This window comes from Ictalurus punctatus, chromosome 4 (genome assembly GCF_001660625.3).
Source record: "Ictalurus punctatus breed USDA103 chromosome 4, Coco_2.0, whole genome shotgun sequence".
In the NCBI taxonomy this organism is placed as follows: Eukaryota; Metazoa; Chordata; class Actinopteri; order Siluriformes; family Ictaluridae; genus Ictalurus; species Ictalurus punctatus.
This window is the reverse complement of record NC_071284.1, coordinates 30,733,346-30,753,541: the sequence shown is the minus strand read 5'-3', so window position 1 is coordinate 30,753,541 and position 20,196 is coordinate 30,733,346. Positions and strand designations below refer to the sequence as shown.

The 20,196-nt window shown below is 37.6% G+C and overlaps 2 protein-coding genes across 2 annotated transcripts; both read left to right on the top strand.

The window, feature by feature from the left end:
* The first annotated feature begins 1,913 nt into the window (after positions 1 to 1,913).
* On the top strand, positions 1,914 to 11,418 carry lbhl (LBH regulator of WNT signaling pathway, like). Its single transcript, XM_017465533.3, has 4 exons — positions 1,914 to 2,279; positions 8,579 to 8,660; positions 10,212 to 10,488; positions 10,748 to 11,418. Exons 1-4 carry the CDS (start codon positions 2,218 to 2,220, stop codon positions 10,816 to 10,818), a joined length of 492 nt encoding a protein of 163 aa, XP_017321022.3. The 5' UTR covers positions 1,914 to 2,217; the 3' UTR covers positions 10,819 to 11,418.
* Positions 11,419 to 15,780: 4,362 nt separating this feature from the next.
* c5ar1 (complement C5a receptor 1) lies at positions 15,781 to 19,251 on the top strand. The gene is made up of 3 exons (XM_017466769.3): positions 15,781 to 15,857; positions 16,147 to 16,727; positions 17,312 to 19,251. The coding sequence occupies exon 3, from the start codon at positions 17,317 to 17,319 to the stop codon at positions 18,358 to 18,360; it is 1,044 nt and encodes a 347-aa protein (XP_017322258.1). The 5' UTR covers positions 15,781 to 15,857; positions 16,147 to 16,727; positions 17,312 to 17,316; the 3' UTR covers positions 18,361 to 19,251.
* The last annotated feature ends 945 nt before the right edge of the window (positions 19,252 to 20,196 follow it).

The following is a 20,196-nucleotide window of genomic DNA, read 5'->3' as shown; positions in this document are numbered from 1 at the left end:
TTTGACATGATAGTGTTATATATTGTATTACTCATGCCAAGTGTGTTTAACTGGATGGAGCACATAGTAAAATGTTGTATAAAGTGCTATGACTGTGATACAGTTGGACAGTGGGGTTAGTAAATGTTCTGTGGAGTGTTCTCCAAGCTTTAAATGCTACAATCTGTTTGATGGAGCGTACTTTATAGTAATGGTATCACTACAGTGGTAGGAATGGTGCGAGTATTGTAACAAAGTTTGGTAAACTGTGCATCTGGGCTGGCAAAAACAAAAACAAAAACAAAACAAACAATCAAACAAAGATTTTTTTCAAAAACCATTACAACGTTGCAATTTATAAATAAGTGTATATGCTGAATTTGACCTAGATTGACGTATAGCCTACGTGAGTTAAACATGGTAAATTTACTCCCATATGGCCTTGATTTTGATACATTTGGGTTATATGGTACTACTTTCCCTGCCACGTTGAAGCAAGTAGTTCATTTCAGCTTTAAATCCTACAATCTGTTTAGCCTAGGAGCCCTGATCAGTCTTCTTCCTCTCACAAGCCCTGACACAGTTTCCTAAAGTGAATCTGGCACGTGAGTGCTTGCAGGACAACAAGTAAAGGACGTGTAGGATTTAAAGCATGCTGGCTAATGCTACTTCACTGTTAGTGTCAGACCCAGCACTCTGTTTTACATCTCTGAGCACAGACTCACATTTCTCTATTGGCTCGTTCTCAGAAGAGCCAGGGACAGCCGGTATAAATGTGCTAGCAGGTTTAAGCTTCTCTGTCTTTAAAAATAAATATAAAAAAAGAACTCAATGTAAGGATTGTTGCCATCTACATCAGATTATTTCTAGGGTGTTTTTGTTTTTTTTTTGGAATAAAACTTTTCAGTGTTTGATATTCGGGGGAAACGTGTCATGAACCCAGTATGGCCTTACATTAACCTGAAAAATGTAAAAAATAAAAATAAACAAATTAGAAATCACTGACGCGGCTTCCTGTCTCACATCATTTTGTGGATACTTTGTCATATAATGCATTGTTTAACACTACTATAAGTTTGATTGATAGATATTAGATGTTAGCTTTCTATCTCAGATATTAGATAGAGAGCATACTCTGCTCTGATTGGTCAGATGTCCCAGTCTGTTGTGATTGGTCTACCGCTGTCAGCGTGTTTTGAAAAGGAAACGCCCACTACTGTAACGCGCTTCAGCTCCGTCTGTCAGCGAGCAGCCGATGAAGACCAGAGGCGGGGTTTATTGTTACAAACCTATGTAGGTTAGTACAGGAAGTAAAGTCTGGAATCACTAACGACTCGATTCAGCTGTTCAGAATCGATTCCTTCTTTTACGTGTCAATAACTCCTTTGATTTTTGAAACTTTGCAGAATTTTTACATTCACAAACAGCGACATATATAACACACTACATGAAAGGGAAAATTTGAAAAAACCATAACCGGTGCCTTTTTTATACCAACTGGATTTCCATGAATTGCGAAATTTCATTTTTACATTTAAGACATTGGACAGATGCCCTTAACCGGAGCGACTTACATTCATCTAATTTATACATTTGAGCAGTTGAGGGTTAAGGGCCTCGCTCAAGGGCCCAGCAGTGGCAGCATGAACGCACAACCTTCTGGTCAGAAGTCCAACGTTTTTAAGCCATCACTGCCATTTCATGTGTAAATGCTCCTGAGAATGAAATGACGAATACGTTTGTTTGTATCCAGTTTGATAAACGAGTCCCTTGTTGGAGTAAAAGGTAGAATCACAGATGAAGTTACTCCAGAAGTCAGTACAGCAGGCAGAACCGTACACCACCAGCAGGGTGGCACGGCTTTAATCAGCTGTTCACATCTCTAATCAGCTCTGCCACTAATCCCGCTCCTCTACAACGCCCTTCTGCCGGGATAGACGGAGATAGACAGAACAGGGACAGGGAGAGGACTCAAGAGAGACAGATGAATGGAAAAAAGTGTCAGAGTTTGTACATTTGAAGATGAGCAGACTGCTGTTCTCTTTGGGAAGGGACTGTAGGAATATTGTGAAAATATTGCCTGCAGGTCATATCTCAAGACGCTGCTGATTCACACACCTTAGGTTCATTTTCCAACAGCCCAGATCATCTCAGGTCTTGAACCGTGCAGCTTCTTGGAGAGTTTAAGCTCATCAGTGGGTCCTGGAACTCTGTGAAAACTTTTTCTGTCATACCACGATGAACAGACCATGCATGGAACACGGCAACAGTGCAGAGGACACCTGTATCTCCACACAAGGGTAGGACACCAATGTGCTTCAGGAGAGACAGAAACAAAGAGAGAATCTTATATATTGCGTAATCCTCTAGAATTTTATTCGGTAGATTGAACTGAGATTTGACGATTGCAAATCCACTTCAAAAAGGTATTGTATTTTTATTTAGTCGCTGTTTGTTTCTCAACCCGAGGTTAGTTACAATAAACAGCTTTCAGACAACCTTTTGACCAATCGTATGGTTTTATTATTCAGTCCCTAAACCGATTATAACTCTTGGTTCATTCAGCCACAGGTTTGTGTTTATTTCAGCAGCCTGTACTGAAAAAAATGATATAAAGCACCACGTATATTTATTCGAAACGGTGGCATTGGTGACACTTAAACCTCGGTACCCAAAATGGGCAAATAGGCTAACCTTATCAATCATTAATTTATTTTTTGGGAATCAGACATTTTGTACAGACACATTAATGCAGAATCAACATTGGTGATAAAATGTTGGAATAGTTACAGGAGGAATTAGAGAGGGTGCCTAGACTTTTGCACAATTCTGTGTAGCTACTGACTCAACATGTCTATTTAGACCATGTGCTCATGGTTGTGTGTGGTGTGTTTAGAGAGAGAGAGAGAGAGAGAGAGAGAGAGAGAGAGAGAGAGAGAGAGAGAGAGAGAGAGAGAGAGTGTGTGTGTGTGTGTGTGTGTGTGTGTGATGCTTGAGCTCATTAATGACTTAGGCAGTAACAGCAGGAGGACAAGCCAGGATTAAATCCAGCTCTGCACTCCAGCTCTGATGTCAGAGAGTCATGTGATACACGTGACATACAAACAATCTATATTCTGCAACGACACCAAAACAATCCAGTACAAAATCTTAAATATAGCTGATCTAATCTAATATCCGTCATTGTGAGATTATTGATTAAACAGATCTAGTATTATTAAGTCCGTCAACGCATTCTGTGCTCATTTTAAGCTGGGTACATAATTGAGCTTCTTTTTAGAAATAGTGTAAATAAATGAGTGAAAATATCCAGAAAAAGATGAATAATCTTATATTATCTGGGATAATAACCTGGGATCATTGAATGGAAGGCTGAACTAGTTTTCCTTGCCTGCAACCCATCCTCCAACACATTTTCCAGTTACATTAAAATTATGTAGAGTATGTTCAAATAAAATGTAAAAAATGGGGTCGATGATGCCACAGCTATCTGCACCCGGAAGCCATGGGAACAAAATTGGCTGTGCTGTCTGGGTATGAGAAACGGCATGCTCTCTCTCTCTCTCTCTCTCTCTCTCTCTCTCTCTCTCTCTCTCTCTCTCTCTCTCTCTCTCTCTCTCCTGTCAATCACAGTGACACTTGCCATTAGTGTGCGTCTGTGAGCTCACGTATGAGAAGGATGATAGACAGTATTTTCCTTCTCATGCCTAAGAGGAAGCATGTGTTAGCCTTCACCCTTTCTGGTAGGTGATCTGTTATATGATAGGGGAGAGCTGGCTGGTGAATGAGAACTGGCAGAGGACCAAATATTGTCCTATACTCCTGGGCAAAAAAGGGACCAATCCCAAAATGGCAAATATTCAGATTTTAATAGTCTTAACAACAAATCATTGGTCAGGGAATTCGCAAGAATGAAACAAATGCACTCCTGTGCCACCATTTATTTGTTTACTTTTACCTCCCGTGAACTGTTTGGGGAAAAGATCTTGTACGCAGACGTAAATGCATGATAATGATTCAAATATTTTGGTGTAAAAGTCAAACTACCACGTGTCTGGGTGTACAACATTTTCCAAAAATATCTTAAGTCATACGAAGACTATATAAGTGAACGTCCCTGTTTCTAGCTTTTCCCCAAAACAGTTCACTGCACCAAACGTAAACGAGCAAACGGTGGCACGGGACGTCTCCGGGGTGCATTTGTTTAATTCTTAATTTCCTGACCAATAATTTATTAAGACCATTAAAATCTTGACCATAAAAAAAAAAAAATTTGCCCAGGAGTGCTCATCAAGACCTTCTTCCTTGTCTTGTCTTTTATATGGTGGTCTGTGAAAACACATTAGATGTCACCGAGACTGAATTCTGGGTAAAAAATGACAAAAAGTCCGTTTTGGTCTGATATTTATCCGTCTATAACACACTTTCACACCTCAATTATATTTAAAAAAAAAAACCAACTAATATTTTTTCCACCAAAAAAGGTGTAGATATCATATTAGATAAATACGATGCCAGTTTAACAAACCTGGCTGTAAAACCATCAGACGATGTTTTGATTTACCAGCCAAGATTCACCGTTTATATTTACTAGCCAAGAGTGCTTTCTTCATGAAGTGAATATCATGTTGATTATGTACCATACAGTGAAACACACAGAAATAGATTCAGTTAGTAAACTGTATGCATATCAGCTGCTGGATTTACCTCACGAGAAGAGAGTAGAAAGACTGACGTGTTCATGAGGCTTTGTGGAAGCGATGACTTGTTTTAAAGGTCAAAGTTACTATATTGATATTCTCATTATGATAAATGAAATGCGAATTAAATTAAATTAACGTACTACGGAAGCTGCTGTTGGACGAAGCTGAAGTCCTTCAGTGGAACTTGTAAACAATTGAGACAGAACAAGCACAGAGCTCTTAACAGAGCCAAACATGGTGGAAATCGACCACAAACAAACAACGACTGATCGGACTGTGTTAAAATGTTAGAACTGCAGTACCAATGCACTCGAGTATTCTGCATCTGCTTAGCTAATTATTATGCAATTCATCTTTCACACTTTTAGAGCCTTTTCTTAACACAGGAAGAAAAACAGGAAAGCCTCGGGAGTTTGCGTTTGATGACTCAGCTGTAATTCTCCCGTCCGTCTTCTACAAGCTTATTTCTTATATTTCTTTATCATTGAGCTAATTTTCAGCACATCACACTCCCAAGGTGGGAGAAATCCCAATCCCAGTGCACATGCATTCACACACTAAGCATGATTTACCACAGCAAATGTCTTTGGACAGTGGTAGGAAGAACCCAGAGGAAACCCATGTGAACACGTGGAGAAACTCTGCACAGACAGTAATCGGACCTCAGGATCTTATTTCTGTTTTGTGAAATGTAATTGAATCTATAAAATACGAGGAAAAATAGAGCAAGCCAGGCAGGTCCATAACCGGCAACATATTGCTAATCATATGCAATTCGCTTTAGCAAGCTTAAATAACATAAAATGCCAATTCACTTCCTGAATATGACTGTACAAAATGAGAAAAGTTCAAGGGGTGAATACTTAAGACACTCAAGACACTATATGGTAAAACCAGAATTTGGATCATTTGTTTTCTTCGGTATCTTTAGTCCATTTGTGCGTTCAGAATTGACCTTTCAGATAAATTACAGATAAATGAACACATTTAAGGGTTGTTGTTGATGGGTTATTGGTCCATTAACCTGGTTTGTTTGTTTGTTTGTTTGTTGATCTGTTCTGCCGTTCCAAATTTTAATCAGGTTGAATATAATTCCTTTAAAATCATGCAGTCAGGCAGTTTTGTCCAAAAGTACACAGTATAAGATAATGTAAAAGTAAGATTTCACCATGAGCAAAGCCAATAGTGATAAAAGTTCTCAACTGACTAGTAATAATAATAATAATAATAACAATGTAAGTGTTAGGAGAAAGAGAGAAAACAGAAGGATAACTTGTGCTATTAATAACAATCCTTATTAATATAATTTTCAGTGACGCATTTAATACAAGGAACACTTCATACTGATCACCTAAAATACATCACAGTTTCTAGTGAACGGTCCCCATCCTTTTCCATTTGTAAGCTGGATTTCTCAACATTGGGGTTAATGTTACTCTGAGTATAAGCACCACATCCACGTGAAATGATAACATCAATTCACTGGAATATTCTGCTTATGCTGATTTTAACAACTTCACACTTCATGATCGTTCAGTGATAACAAAAAAAAAAAGAAAAAAAAGAAAAAAAGAAGAAGAAAGTTTGCACTTATGCTGTGGTTAAGTGGCAGATCTTGAAAATTTCTGTGGGCTGTCAAAAGGTCACAGGAAACTTCAGCGGACTGGGGGTGTATGTGATACTAGTTAGGTGGCTGACATACATATTTTAGGAAATTAATATGAAATATGATTGACAAAATTGCCATTTGAGGCACAGGTTCATCTTGAAAGTGGTCAGGTAAAAGGAATCGCAAAGTGGAACATGTTATTTAGCATTAATAGCAATAATCAGGGGTGAACTGGGACCAAAAAGTGGCCCTGGACTTTCTGGCCCTGAGCGGACCACCAGACCCAGCCCACAACACGCCACATCATAACATCATAACACACCGGCTCAGTGATGGTTAGACCAATTTTTAACACCACTTACTAGCATAAAAATATAACACAATACAGAAACTTAAATGCTTTTTAGTTATATTTATTTGAAGTTTCACTGAACAGATATCGAGTCATATTTGTAAAATAGACAAACAGAAACGGAAAAGCAGTGTGACAAAGAATATAAAATAATCAAGACAGTATGTTAGTTAGTCAGGGGGCATCATCTGGGTGCAGTGTAGGAGAGCTGCAGCACTCAGCTGTACAACTCCTCAATCAGGACTGAAACTTTATTAACATTAACACGAATCCACATCTAATCCTTTTACCCCCTACAAACACACCATTACTACTACTACTACTTTTACTACTACTACTACTACCACTACTACTACTACTACTACTACTACTACTACTAATAATAATAATAATAATGTATTTTGTTTTCTAATATTAATGTTATGAAATTAATCTTGATATTAGACCTATATTAATAAATAAGTCTATTTCACCATGACCACAAACCATGAGCTAACAATATGTTACTGTAAGGTACAGTAGGACAGCAGCTTATTAAAATATTCTTCTTTTGTCTAAATAGTGGTAATATTTATACGTATTTATTTAGCACTGAACATGAATCCACATCTGAATGGCTCATAATGGCTGTAATAATGGCATAATGGCTGATGATAATAAACACTCATAAATTAAGTATTTCCGGTCTTTAGAAAAACATAAATAAATAGCGAAAAGTAAAAACAAAACTTTCTTAACCATCAGTTTATGCAGCGTTTTGGTTCTTGGCAGCTCGGGGAAATTGCCGACCTTTGCCTAATGCTAAGTCCTCCCCTGGATGGCATTCATCTCTCCTCTGTCAATCACAGTGATGCTAGCATATATGAGAGCTCCTGTATGAGGAAGAGCTCAGAAAGAGTTTCCACTTAGTGTGTTACACTGCCCACTGATGCAGCATGAGTAGCAAATTACTTCCCATGTCTCGGAGGGAGCACGTGCTAGCCTTCACTCTCAGCTGGTGTAGGGGTTGTTGGGAAATAGCATGAGAAAATTGGAGGGGAAAAAAAGATCGAACAAAATCCTGCTTTGCATTCCTTCCAGAGCGTGGAAAATATATTGCAGCAGAACCAGTTAACCAGTGAAAAAACTGGTAGTTCAGTGTCTCCAGTTTTCTAAACATGAACCAGTTCAGCTTCTGTAGCAGATCTTCTTATTCAATTACTGTACACACGTTCATTTACGTACATGATTTAGCTAAAGGCAGCTCATCAAACCAGAGACTAGCTACAGAGCTAGAGACTTTACATCAAAAACTGTTGCTGCTTATCTGGAACTTATCTCTAAGCATCAGATTTTATGTAACTGGTCTCTCAGAGGAAATGAACTGTAGTCCAGCTCTGCTAAATAAAAAAAAATTAAAAACAAGACTGTGGGAGAGTGTAATCCATTCTGATATGCTCAAGCCCTGAATGAGTAATCGAAGCAGAATAATCCTGCACAGAACAGGCACATGGACAGAAAGATTATACTCAGGTCAACTGGGACTGCAGACAGATTAATGTATCAGCTTCATCGTCTATGCCCAGTGAAGGCTTTGATTCTTGGCTGAGTTTGATGGATAGCCAGTGTAGCCAATTAGAGGCTGAGGTGAGAATATTTTCCACACGGGATGCAAAAGCAACGATAGAGCAGATCCGCTGTGGACAGTTTAGCTCTGTCTGTTTAGTTTCACAGTCTAAAATTCAGCGAAACATGGACCAGCTTCCTTAAGCAGTGACTGGACATCCTGTATTCCCATTGACAGAGAGGAAACAAGTCATAACTGTGCAATGCAAATGAGTTCTCTCGTTGTGAAAGACCTTTTGTGCGTAAGTGAACACGTAACCTCTGTGTGTGATCTGACATGTTTTTTTTTTTTTTTTTTCCATTTATTTATTTATTTATTTTTTAAAGCAGATGTGCAAAGGATGTAAGAACCCAGGATTTGGTCATGTATGAAATTCCCCTTCAGAACAAAAGGGACAGACTGCCTTTTCAGGTAAATATTACAGCACGGGGTACGATCAGAAAAACGCTAGTACATACCATGAAAGTGCAAATGTTTTTTTTTTTTTTTAATATATACATTTAAACCAAAGGGTTTAGGATTTATGTTGTTACTACAGGTAATAAAGATGGCCAAATACTGTTTGTTAAGACTTATTCATTCCTCCATCTTTATTACCTGCTTTATCAAGGTCGGGTTTTGGTGAATCCAAGGTCTATCCCAGGAACACCGGGCATGGGGTGGGAATATTTAACATATATTTAACACATATAAATAACATTATTTGTGTTTATGAAGATATTAATAAGGAAGAAATATATATCAGTTAAACTAATTGCAACTGCCTTTTTTTTGAATGTGATATAACATTCTTATAAAATAAATAATTAATAATGACTTATACATTCACTCTTGCATCCAAAGTTTTTCTTTATATTCGCTCAACTATTTTTGGATCTCCTTTAGCTGTAATATTGCCCCTGTATCCATTCCATGCCCCTGCTCATTCCTTCTGACATTATTTGTTACAACTGCACCAGATGTTAGGCCTCGAGGCCGAGAGGATCATGACAATACCTATTTTAAAGATTGTTGTTTTGATGCGGGAAATATGTATACACACACACACACACACACACACACACACACACACACACACAGACACACACATTAAATTAATATTTTGGATATTTAAAAAATTAAATGTAAAATAACTGGTGCATTTTTCTTTGGTTTCTTTTTAATACCTATGTCAATGGGGGTGTGCAAACTTTTGTCTTCAACCGTATTTAGAGACTTAGACAAAAATTTTATTTGACATCCTCCAAATAATCAAGCACCCTTCCTGCAGCCCTGTCCTACTGTATATGGTAGTGTGTATGTTTTTTATTAATTTTTTTTTTTTTATCAGTCTATTACCTTCATTTATTCATCTTCAGTAAGTTATTTATCCTGGTCAGGGTCATGGTGGATCCGAAGTCTATCCCAGTTGGGAGGAAACTGGAGAACCCGAAGGAATCCCACATGGACAGTAACCCTAGTGCATGATCAGACCTGAGATGGTAGAGCTGTGAGGCGTGCCCATTACATGCAATTTGCAAGTGCTCATTTTGATTAGATTGCTAACTTTAAACAACATGGCCTCACACCTACATTCATAAATATTTCTATTGAGTACGTATAAAAACGTTATAAAGGTTAAGGTTAGGTTAATGCTTAACACTTTTGTGTTTATATTTGTCTGGAATGGAATGAAATAGAAGGCAGGGGGTTGAATTTGATCAAGTATCTTTGGTTCATTATATTTCCTATACATTTCTAATGAGATCAAGGTGATTTTGTATGAGTTTAATTGTTTTCCATTGTGCATAGATGGCTGCACTTCTGGTCCTGCCCTTCCAGGGCTGACCATCCATCCATCCATCCATCCATCTGTATTAGGATTTTAAAAAGAATAATCCAACAGTCTCTTGGGACCTTCTCAAGTACCATCAGTTTCTCCTACCACCCCGCCCTTTTCCGCGCTCTGTTTTTTCTCTGCAGATCTTTCCAGATCCAGCCGAGGTGGTGCTGGGTCCAGAGGGAACTTTGGGATGTGTGTCGCAGGGGAAGCAGCGTCTGCCCTCCATCGTGGTGGAGCCAACGGACATCAGCGAAGTGGAGAGTGGCGAGTTGCGTTGGCCTCCTGAGCATGAAGACTCTGAGGACGAGGACCTGTTTTTAGAGCAGTGCATCCCACCAGCTAACATTGCTGACTGGGGGGAGGAAGATGAAGATGAGTCCATCATCATAAGCAATCAGTCAAGCACCTCGCTGTTGGGTGTGTTTGATAACTTCAGTCAACTACTATCCCCAAGCATGGACACGGCTTCTATTATTCTGAATTATTTTAAGAATTACAATTATATCGGGTGAATAAATAAATAAATAAATAAGTAAGTAAAAGACGGCTTGGGTCAATCCAACATTCAGAGTTACACTGTAAAATTGCAAAACACTCTCATAAATTCAATTTTCTCCTCTTCTCCCTTGTGTTTGATATCCTTTTGACCTCTGTTCTTCTTTACTTCTGTTAATAGAGCTTCAATCAGATGAGTTCAGAGATGACACCCCGACACTTCTTCCTGAAAATGCGCCTGCAGTAAACTGAACAACCGCATCACAGTCCAGCCCATGGCACTGTCCGCGATGAAGAGAGTGTCTTTGGTCCAGTTAAAGGACTTTTTCTTGAGTATTTGAATGCTGGACTCAATATGTACCATACTATGCATTGAACACTGTTGTTTTCAGTCTTCAGCGTTGCATTCTTAGGAACTAGGAACCAATGCAGGATTACGAAACCTTCAGTGACACCATTCAGTTTGTTAGAAATGTCAGTAAAATTTATGTTCTGTTGCAATTTCTTTTTTTAACCTGCTCTGTTTTAGCAACTCTCATTGTTTTGAACATTAGCGTGCATTAACTGTTCCTCTTTCACTGACCTTTTTATCTGACACATTAAAACACTTAGCTAGTAAATTGTCTTAGTAAATATGATATAAATAACTTGCTTTTTGTCCCAGATAGTAGCAAAAGTATGGTAAAATAACTGTCACAAAAAGAGCACAAGTGTAGAATTCAATTAAGAGGGAGCTCAATCATGCTAATGGTAGCTAGCTAGGAATTATTTACTAGCTGTTTTGTTTCATTAAATTATACACAATCTATAACTGTTTATATAATACTGACAAATTAAAACTCTTTAACCTCTTGAGTTTGTCCCAGGAGCATGACATTCCTCACACTGATTTTACTTACCTTACTTATTAGTGTCAGTGAAATAACTGAATAACTGAAATATTAGTTTTGATTAAAATCCCAAACACTAGCCTAGTATCTAATCTTGTATTTATTAGAATTATTACGTTCATTCATTTTCAATAAGCTCTTCATCCTGGACAGGATCATGGTGGATCTGGAGTCAATCCCAGGAACACTGGGCTTGAGCTGGGAATACTGTACCTCAGTCCATCACAGGTCACCATGCACACACACACACACACACATTCACACACTTCTCACACTCAATTTAGAGTCGTTAATCCACTTCCACATGTTTTTGGGAGGAAAGCACAGAACCCAGAGGAAACCATATGGACATGGAGGATCGGGATCAAACACACTTGCATGTGTGCTGTTGTATGAAACCACCCAGCAGGTCATTTTGTTGGAACTGGCCATCCCTTGTTCAACCCTGTCTGTGTTGACTCGGTGAGGGGTGTATGATTTTGACAGACCTGAAACACCTGAGTATCACGTAACATCATTGATGATGTGTCCAGGTGCGTTGCAGGATTTCGAAACCTATGGCTTTTCTTCATAACAAAAATAATAATCCATGAATATATAGTCTCTCAATACTAGTGTGTCTAGAGTGTCTGTTATATTGCATCATATTGTCAATATGAAGTGATATTCTGACTTCATTATGCTGAATTGGTAAAAAGTACTGAAGTTTTTCCTGTAGGGTTTGTGTTTGGTGATGATGATGATGATCGTCATCATCATCATTTTAACTGTGCTTAGAGGTCAAGAGGTGTGGAATGTTTCCAAAAAGTGTACAAGGAGTTTATAATATAAGTGAACAGTAAAATATGTTTAAAACTTTACTTCAGTGGCTTAAACTGACAGATTAGCAAACACTCTTCCCCAAAATGACACTGCTGTTCTCAGCACTTTTCCACACAAACACTCATACAATATGAGTGTGTACACCAGCTACGAACAAGACATAAGTCTTTGCACAATTGCACCAAAGAATCACTTTCAGCATATTGAAACATTCACACTAACATATAATGGCTCTTTTAATGTGTGTATTTGGGGTATTACGTTGTGTTTGCAAGTTTTTCATGTGCCTAAGCACCCCATGAAGTGTTTGTTGTTGTTGTTGTTGTTGTTGTTGTTGTTTTAAAATGTGTAACGCAGGGTTCAGTACTTTATCTTGTTGTGCAGCACAGTTGGCTTTGGCATTGGCTTCGACAGTTGAGCTTTGGTTATCGAGAAACATGGGCCACTAGTACAATAATGATGCATAAAACGATGTGAAAAAGTGGAACTGAATATATTCACATCATTTTATCATGCTGTTTATCATAATGTTTCATTTCTGTTTCATGCAGTATTTATTCATGAATTTAAACAAAAGAGCTGGCAAAATTCCAGTTCTGCTTTGGTCCAAACACTTAAAAATTTGAGACTCTCTTTTCTCTTTTTCAGGATTTGTCATCAGCAAATGTCAAACCACAAACTGCAGTCAGGAAATATATGTGCACGTTGCTCAATAGCTGAAGCTCAGCTCTCTAAGTCACTACTGCTTCTCTACTAGCTATTTCTAGTCATTACTAGACTTCATGATGACCTGGCATAATTGTCCTGGTATCACCCCGCTGTTGAGTTCTTGATTATGATTGGTCAGAAGGTGCTGATTCTTCTTCTATAAAAGCAACTCTGATGGTAGTTACAGATCTAATTACAGTGGGGGGAAATAAGTATTGAATGCGTCAACATTTTGTCTCAGTAAATATATTTCCAATGAGGTTATTCACATGAAATTTTCACCAGACATCAGGATTAACTCAAGAAATCCACACATATAAAGAAATCCAAACATTAAAGTCCATAAATAAAGTTATGTTTAATATAGCGGAATGACACAGGAAAAAAGTATTGAACATGCAAAGAAAAAGCAGTTCTCCAAGGCATGGTAAGGCAAGGAACCAGCTGAAATCCATAAGTAATTATACCCCCTATCTGTGCAAATTAATATCAGCTGGGTTAGTAAATTGATGGTCTATAAAAAGGCTTTTCGTTACTAAGGTCTCACAAAAGAAACATCTCATGATGGGTAAAAGCAAAGCGCTCTCCCAAGACCTTCGCAACCTTATTGTTGATGGAATCGGATACGATTTAAAATCTCAGGTTGATATTAATTTGCTCATTCTAATACATTATTGTTTCTACAGTAACAGCTCATTCAGAGGGACTTAATATAAAGGACGCTCCATCTCCATGTTAAATTAAGACTAAGAATAAATGTGTTGTTATTTAACAAAGAAAAACATATGATCATCGATATCATTGATCCCTGTCACGGGATGTTTATTCAACCGTTTTGAATAGAGTCTCCAGTGTCAGTGCTTTGAAATAGTCAGTAAGGTGTCTGCCATGGGAGAGTCTTCAGGACTATGTGCTTTCCGGGTTCACAGTAACATGATAAGCGTTTTGTTTTTTTCTGTGGCTCACAGAGAAAAAAAACAAACACGTGAAGGAATGACTGTTTATAACTGCTATAATGGAAATGACAATACTAACCATCTTGTCATATTCCACAACATTAAATGTAACTATAAGTTGATAAAAAAAATATAATTGTTGTCGACTTCCTGTGGTATAAAAGGGATATAACACGAGAACACACCCTGTTTAATTTGATTCTTTACGCCTAAAATAACCTCAACTGTCAGCTGAGCTTCAGCCACAGAGTTTCCAAACAAAACCGTACATCAGCTTTGCTGAAAGAGGTTACTTGAGAAATGTGTGCTATTTCACAAGCATGTTGTGTAAGCAACCAACAAAACCTGTAATGGTTACCAGCTACAGAATTTTAACAGTGGCACATTTGCAATACCAGCCCAGGTTTACTTTACTTTGTTAGAGAATTTGTCATGACTGCTTTAATACACGTTACACTAATTCTCCTTTCAGAAATTAGTAACACTTTATATCATGGATAAACACATTAGGAGTTAAGTATTGTTCTTTGTTTAATGAAGACATAATTCGACAATTGTAAACAGTTTATTCACTATGAATTTAACTTTACACTTTACAATACTTTATAATACTTGACAATATTCTAAATATATTCAGAAGTGTCTCGCATTTCTAGTATTGAAATCCATTGTATAGGATTTACTAGATCAATGTGACTATATTCGTGATACTTCTATTTGCTAAGGAATAGTTTTTGCAGTGCATTCATAATATATTGTAAACAAACAAACAAATAACAGATGATTGTTTCTACCATTTTAAAACACCCCTTAAAGCAGGAATTATTACAAAGCAGACTGACAATTTTGTCTATATCTTAATATATAATTGTCTGTATGAGCATCTCTTTAAAAAAAAAAACAGAACAGAAGAATAATAGTTAAACACACACACACGCACACACACACACACACACACACACACACACACACACACACACATATATATATATATATATATATATATACACACAATAAATATTGAACGTGTCAACATTTTTTTCAGTAAATATATTTCCAATGAGGCTATTCACATAGGATTTTCACCAGATATCAGTATTAACTCCAGAAATCTGGAAATATAAAGAATTCACAACATTAAAGTCCAGAAATGAAGTTGTGTGTAATAAAGTGGAATGACACGGGAAAAAAGTACTGAACACGCTAACTGAAATGTATTTAATACTTAGTGGAGAAGCCTTTGTTTGTAGCGACAGCTTCGAGACGCTTCCTGTATGAAGAAATTAATGGGCCGCGGTATTCAGATAATGATTTTGGCCCGTTCTTCTAAACATATTGTCTTTGAATCCAATTGAACAAGAGTTAATCAGGTGAATGAGAAGACTACTCAAGTAGAAAGTTACTAGTTACTTCGTATCTGATTAAAAAGAAGGGGAAATCCTGAATTTCAGACTACATGGTGGACTGTAAGTCACACTTCTCCTTGCAAGTCTGTCTGTTCTGTTTATATGGTATAAAACCTGGGTTCAAGACAAAGCAGCATATCCCAGTCCTGTAATGCGTACAACAACACACAACCTGTCATTTTCAACACAAAATCTCACACACCCCGCAAAAAAACAAAGACAGTTGACTGTCTTTATTTTCACAACATGTTAACAACAAAATCTTGTCAGCATCTGCATCTAAACAAGACAACAGAGAACAAAAGAACAGACTATGGTACAGAACAGAAGAGAAAGTGTGTGGAGAGAGAGCGAGAGAGAGAGCGAGAGAGAGAGAGAGAGAGAGAGAGAGAGAGAGAGAGAGAGAGAGAGAGAGAGAGAGAGTAAAACTGTGGGGGAGATGCATCAAATCATGGAAACGTCAACCCGAACTGGAGGACACAACACAGTGTGATACAACCACAAAACAGGTTCCTTTCTTTCATACACTTGTAATATAATACACTTTCATACACTTGTAATATTATAAAAGTTCTACATATACCTGTACTGTATATCCCTTTTTTCTTTGAAACCATTTTTTTGATAGGAAACCAGTTGAGGTGCTGATTACATGAAATAAAAATATTAAATGGCAATAGCAAGATGTAATAGTGGTATTTTTTGTTACATTTATGTTGCCATTGATTTGTGAAGGTTAAAATATTAATTTAGCAGCTCAGTGTTGAGTTTACACTTTCAAATATTTTTTCAATTTAGTTACATTCTGGACTCGACTTGGACTCGCCCATTAAGGACTCGGACTTGAGTCCAACTCGACGAAGGTGGACTCGGAGACAACACTATAAGTATATTCGTTAATATTTAACAGTAATGGAGAAATGCCACCGAATGTAGTGAAGTAAAAGTACATTTCTGTGATTAAAATGAACGTATTGCCAGTTAAACTTGTGCTTAAAGTAATTTTTTTTTTTTTTTCAAAAAAGTTACTCAAGTAAATGTAACGATAGTAAATGTAGCGCATTACTACCCACAGAACTGTACATATCTCAAATACTACGGATTTTCTATGTGAAGAAAACTATGTTTTTATGTTGCAAAGCATTGGGTCTGCTGATTAAAAGTGGGGTCACGGTTCAAATATATGTAACAGACCATAAATATGACTTCACAATCTGCAGTTCTCTGCTTAGGATAGTGTTACATACGTAGATTGCACAAGCCACATCCTTTTTAGCTCAGTATTTACAAATGTGACTCTTATCAGATCATACACAAGAGCCTGAGCGTGGTAAAGCCGCACGATCCGCACAGTTCATCATTCTGTGGTTCACCTAAAAGTGAGTAACTTATTTCCAGGTGTTACACTTCGTGGATAGTATACTCCATACTGTTATTATTGCTTTCTAGAGACAGTACTTTACATTAAACTAGTGATTCCTCAAGATTTTTCATGTTCCGTTGCTAAGTCATGCTTAATTTCTCCAGAAAATGCTACAGAGAGGTGTAAAGTGCAGTAAAGGCGGCAGAAAATGAAAAGGTTATGCTTGAACAACAACAAGAAAACAATAATGTTAACATTATTTATTTTCATTTTATTTATTTGTTTTTTTTCCCTAGTCTGGTCTAGTCTAGTTATGTACCTGAAATTGTACATGTATACTACATTTACATTTCATGAGAACTAATAGAACAATAGATACCCTTCAGGGCTCCACCATGATGAAAAGCATTTGTAGATTTAAAATTGTTCGTTTAGTACCATTTCACATGAGAGGGCTCAGAAGATACAGAAAAGATTGACATTTACACCAAACTTTGTGATCAATACAAATCACAAAATATCTCATGGTCAACTTGGTCAAATTCTTTTGAGATTTTTCTTAATTTTGCTTGCTTCCTGCTCTTTCCCTTCTCCTCACAGATAAAATGAGTGACTACGATTACAACGAGACGTATGATTTCACCAACATCAACATCTCATGTCTCGGAAACTGCACGCTCTTTGACAAAACTGACCAGTCTCTGATTGGCTGGCGCCACTGGTTTTCTCTGATCTGCTATGCAATCGTCTTCTTGGTGGGTGTCCCTGGCAACAGTCTGGTTGTCTGGGTGACGGCATTCAAGATGCCCTGTTCAGTTAATGCCCAGTGGTTTCTGAACTTGGCCTTGACTGACCTGCTGTGCTGTTTATCCCTGCCCCTGCTCATGGTAGAACTGGCTCAAGATATGCATTGGCCCTTTGGTATGTTAGCCTGCAAACTACTGCATAGCCTACTGTATATGTTCATGTACTGCAGCGTGCTGATATTAACGGTCATCAGTCTGGACCGCTGGGTCCTAGTGACTCGGCCTGCTTGGTGCCAGAACTGGAGGCAACCGAATCTGACTCGCTGGGTCTGTTTGAGTGTCTGGGTGGTGGCACTTATTGGCACAATTCCCCAGTTCATCCACATGAACGTAGAGCAGCGTGGGACAAAGATACAATGTCGTGGCCATTATGTAAGCCTGTTTCATGCCTGGGCCATGGTAATGACACGCTTCCTGCTTGGTTTTCTGCTGCCGTTCCTGATAATCTCTTACAGCCACTGGATAGTGTACCAGAGGGCACACCGAAGGTCATCCCAGAGGCAAAACGAGAGGTCAGCACGGACCTTGCGTATCATCCTAGCTGTAGTGATCACTTTCTTGCTGTGCTGGATTCCCTTGCATATCATGGAGATTACTATGGTGGTCTTTGAAAAGGCAGTGGATCAAAGAAGGGTAAACCTTCACCTGGCTTATATATTAGCTCTCTGCCTGGCCTACTTCAACAGCTGCCTGAACCCACTGCTCTATGTTTGCCTGGGCCGTGGCTTTAAGGAGAGCTTGACCAAGACACTGAAGAGTGTACTCAACTTTGCTTCTGAAGAGCCGGGTCGAGGAGTCAGCATGACAATGAACACCAAGAGCACCACTGACACAAACTACTGAGAGAACACAGGTCTTAATCTAGACAAGTTTCTAGTAGCTACTGTACTAGAAAAACATCGGTCTACTCCACACACACACACACACACACACACAAAGATTTTATTTATATCTAAAAAATACCAAAAACAATCACGACCCCGACTTTGTTTGAAATGTTTCAGCCGTGCAATCTACAGTAACATTGAACTGAACTACATTCGAGTGTGCCACATCGACGACAGTAACTGTTTCAGCATGTTTATAATTTTATATTGGTTGGCTGTTTCCATTGGCTTGAGTGCTACTATAAGTAATGTCCAGTAAATTTATAATATTATGAGACCATTTTGTCTTCATAAAGAAATGAAGAAAAAAAAACAAAAAAAACAAGGCCGAATTATTGTGTCGATAATGTATATATGCCTAATTTAGCTCACATAGTTGCCTAATATACTGTACCTAATAACCCCTTAACGTCATCGCGTTATATTCAGTCTTTCAGCTTAAAGTATATTACTCAGTGACTAGTATGATTTATTCAGCTACACACATTCAGCAGCAGTTAGAAGGTTCAGGGATGTATGTCTAAGGGCTTAATCTAACCTTAACCTTAACCACTCCTTCTCCTCTCAGACCGGTTCGAGCTGGATTTCTTAACTGCTTATGAAATCCAGGAGAAATAAAAGATCACTTAACGACACAGCACACAGGATGTTGAGAAAACACTGAGTGTCACAAACTTTGCTTGGATCCCTGACCACCGCTAAACAAAAACATACTCTAAGTTTTCTAAATATACATGTAAAAATCTAAATTAATCAAAGCTTCCAGCACACGAAGTGACATTTCTTAACAAGTATAGGATGTAATATTATAATTAGTACTACTGATTATGACGTTCAGTAATAGATTTTTTAAAAAATAATTAATTAATTAATTAATTAATTTAATTAACATTAAAATCGACATCAATTCAACCGACAACCGTCGGTTTTGTGCCCTGCAGAGGTGACCTAAAACTTACAGTTTGTTCAACACTCAGTGGTAATGAAAACAAAAAGGCAATCATCATCATCATCATCATCATCAATATTAGAAAGTTTGAACGTTTAAAGGACGAATAAAATGCAAATTTTTACTAATACTATTTCATTCCCTGAAGGATCTCTGTGTGACCTCAGTTAACAGATGTGCATTTACGTGAATATGGTTCAAAATACCAAATAAGTTCCTTGGACGAGCAGTGCAAATGTAAATTAACATCAAGTTCAGTTATCAGTTATGGACCTGGCTTTTCGTTCTTGAGCTTATAACACGTGAACAACTTAACAGCTAACAAAACATCTTTTGAAAAAGAAAATATCTTTGTGCTTGTTAAGCAACTTGTTACTTCAGTATCACATCCACATCTGAATGTTATATGAATCTGAAACTTGTGGATGGAAATGTGGAAGGAAATATTTTTTGTCAGCATTTCTGTTCATCTTGTGAATATATATGTTCTATTGTGCAAATCTTCCATATGTGCAATTATAACTACACCTTTCTTTGTACAAATATCGTTTTTTTTTACTAGTAAAACTATTGAAATTAAACAATTCATGATATATATATATATATATGTATAAACTATGTGTTTATATGATATTATTATTTGAGTCATGTTTACAATATTTCAATAATTAACATGGACAAATATCAATATAAGGGCTAAAAGAGAGTCTTTATATGCATGTCATACATCCAGCTATTAAAGTGGCTAAAGACATGCATGGTAGGCTGATTGGCGTGTCTAAAGTCTCCGTAGTGTGTGAATGTGTATGTGAGTGTGCCCTGCGACGGATTGGCACCCTGTCC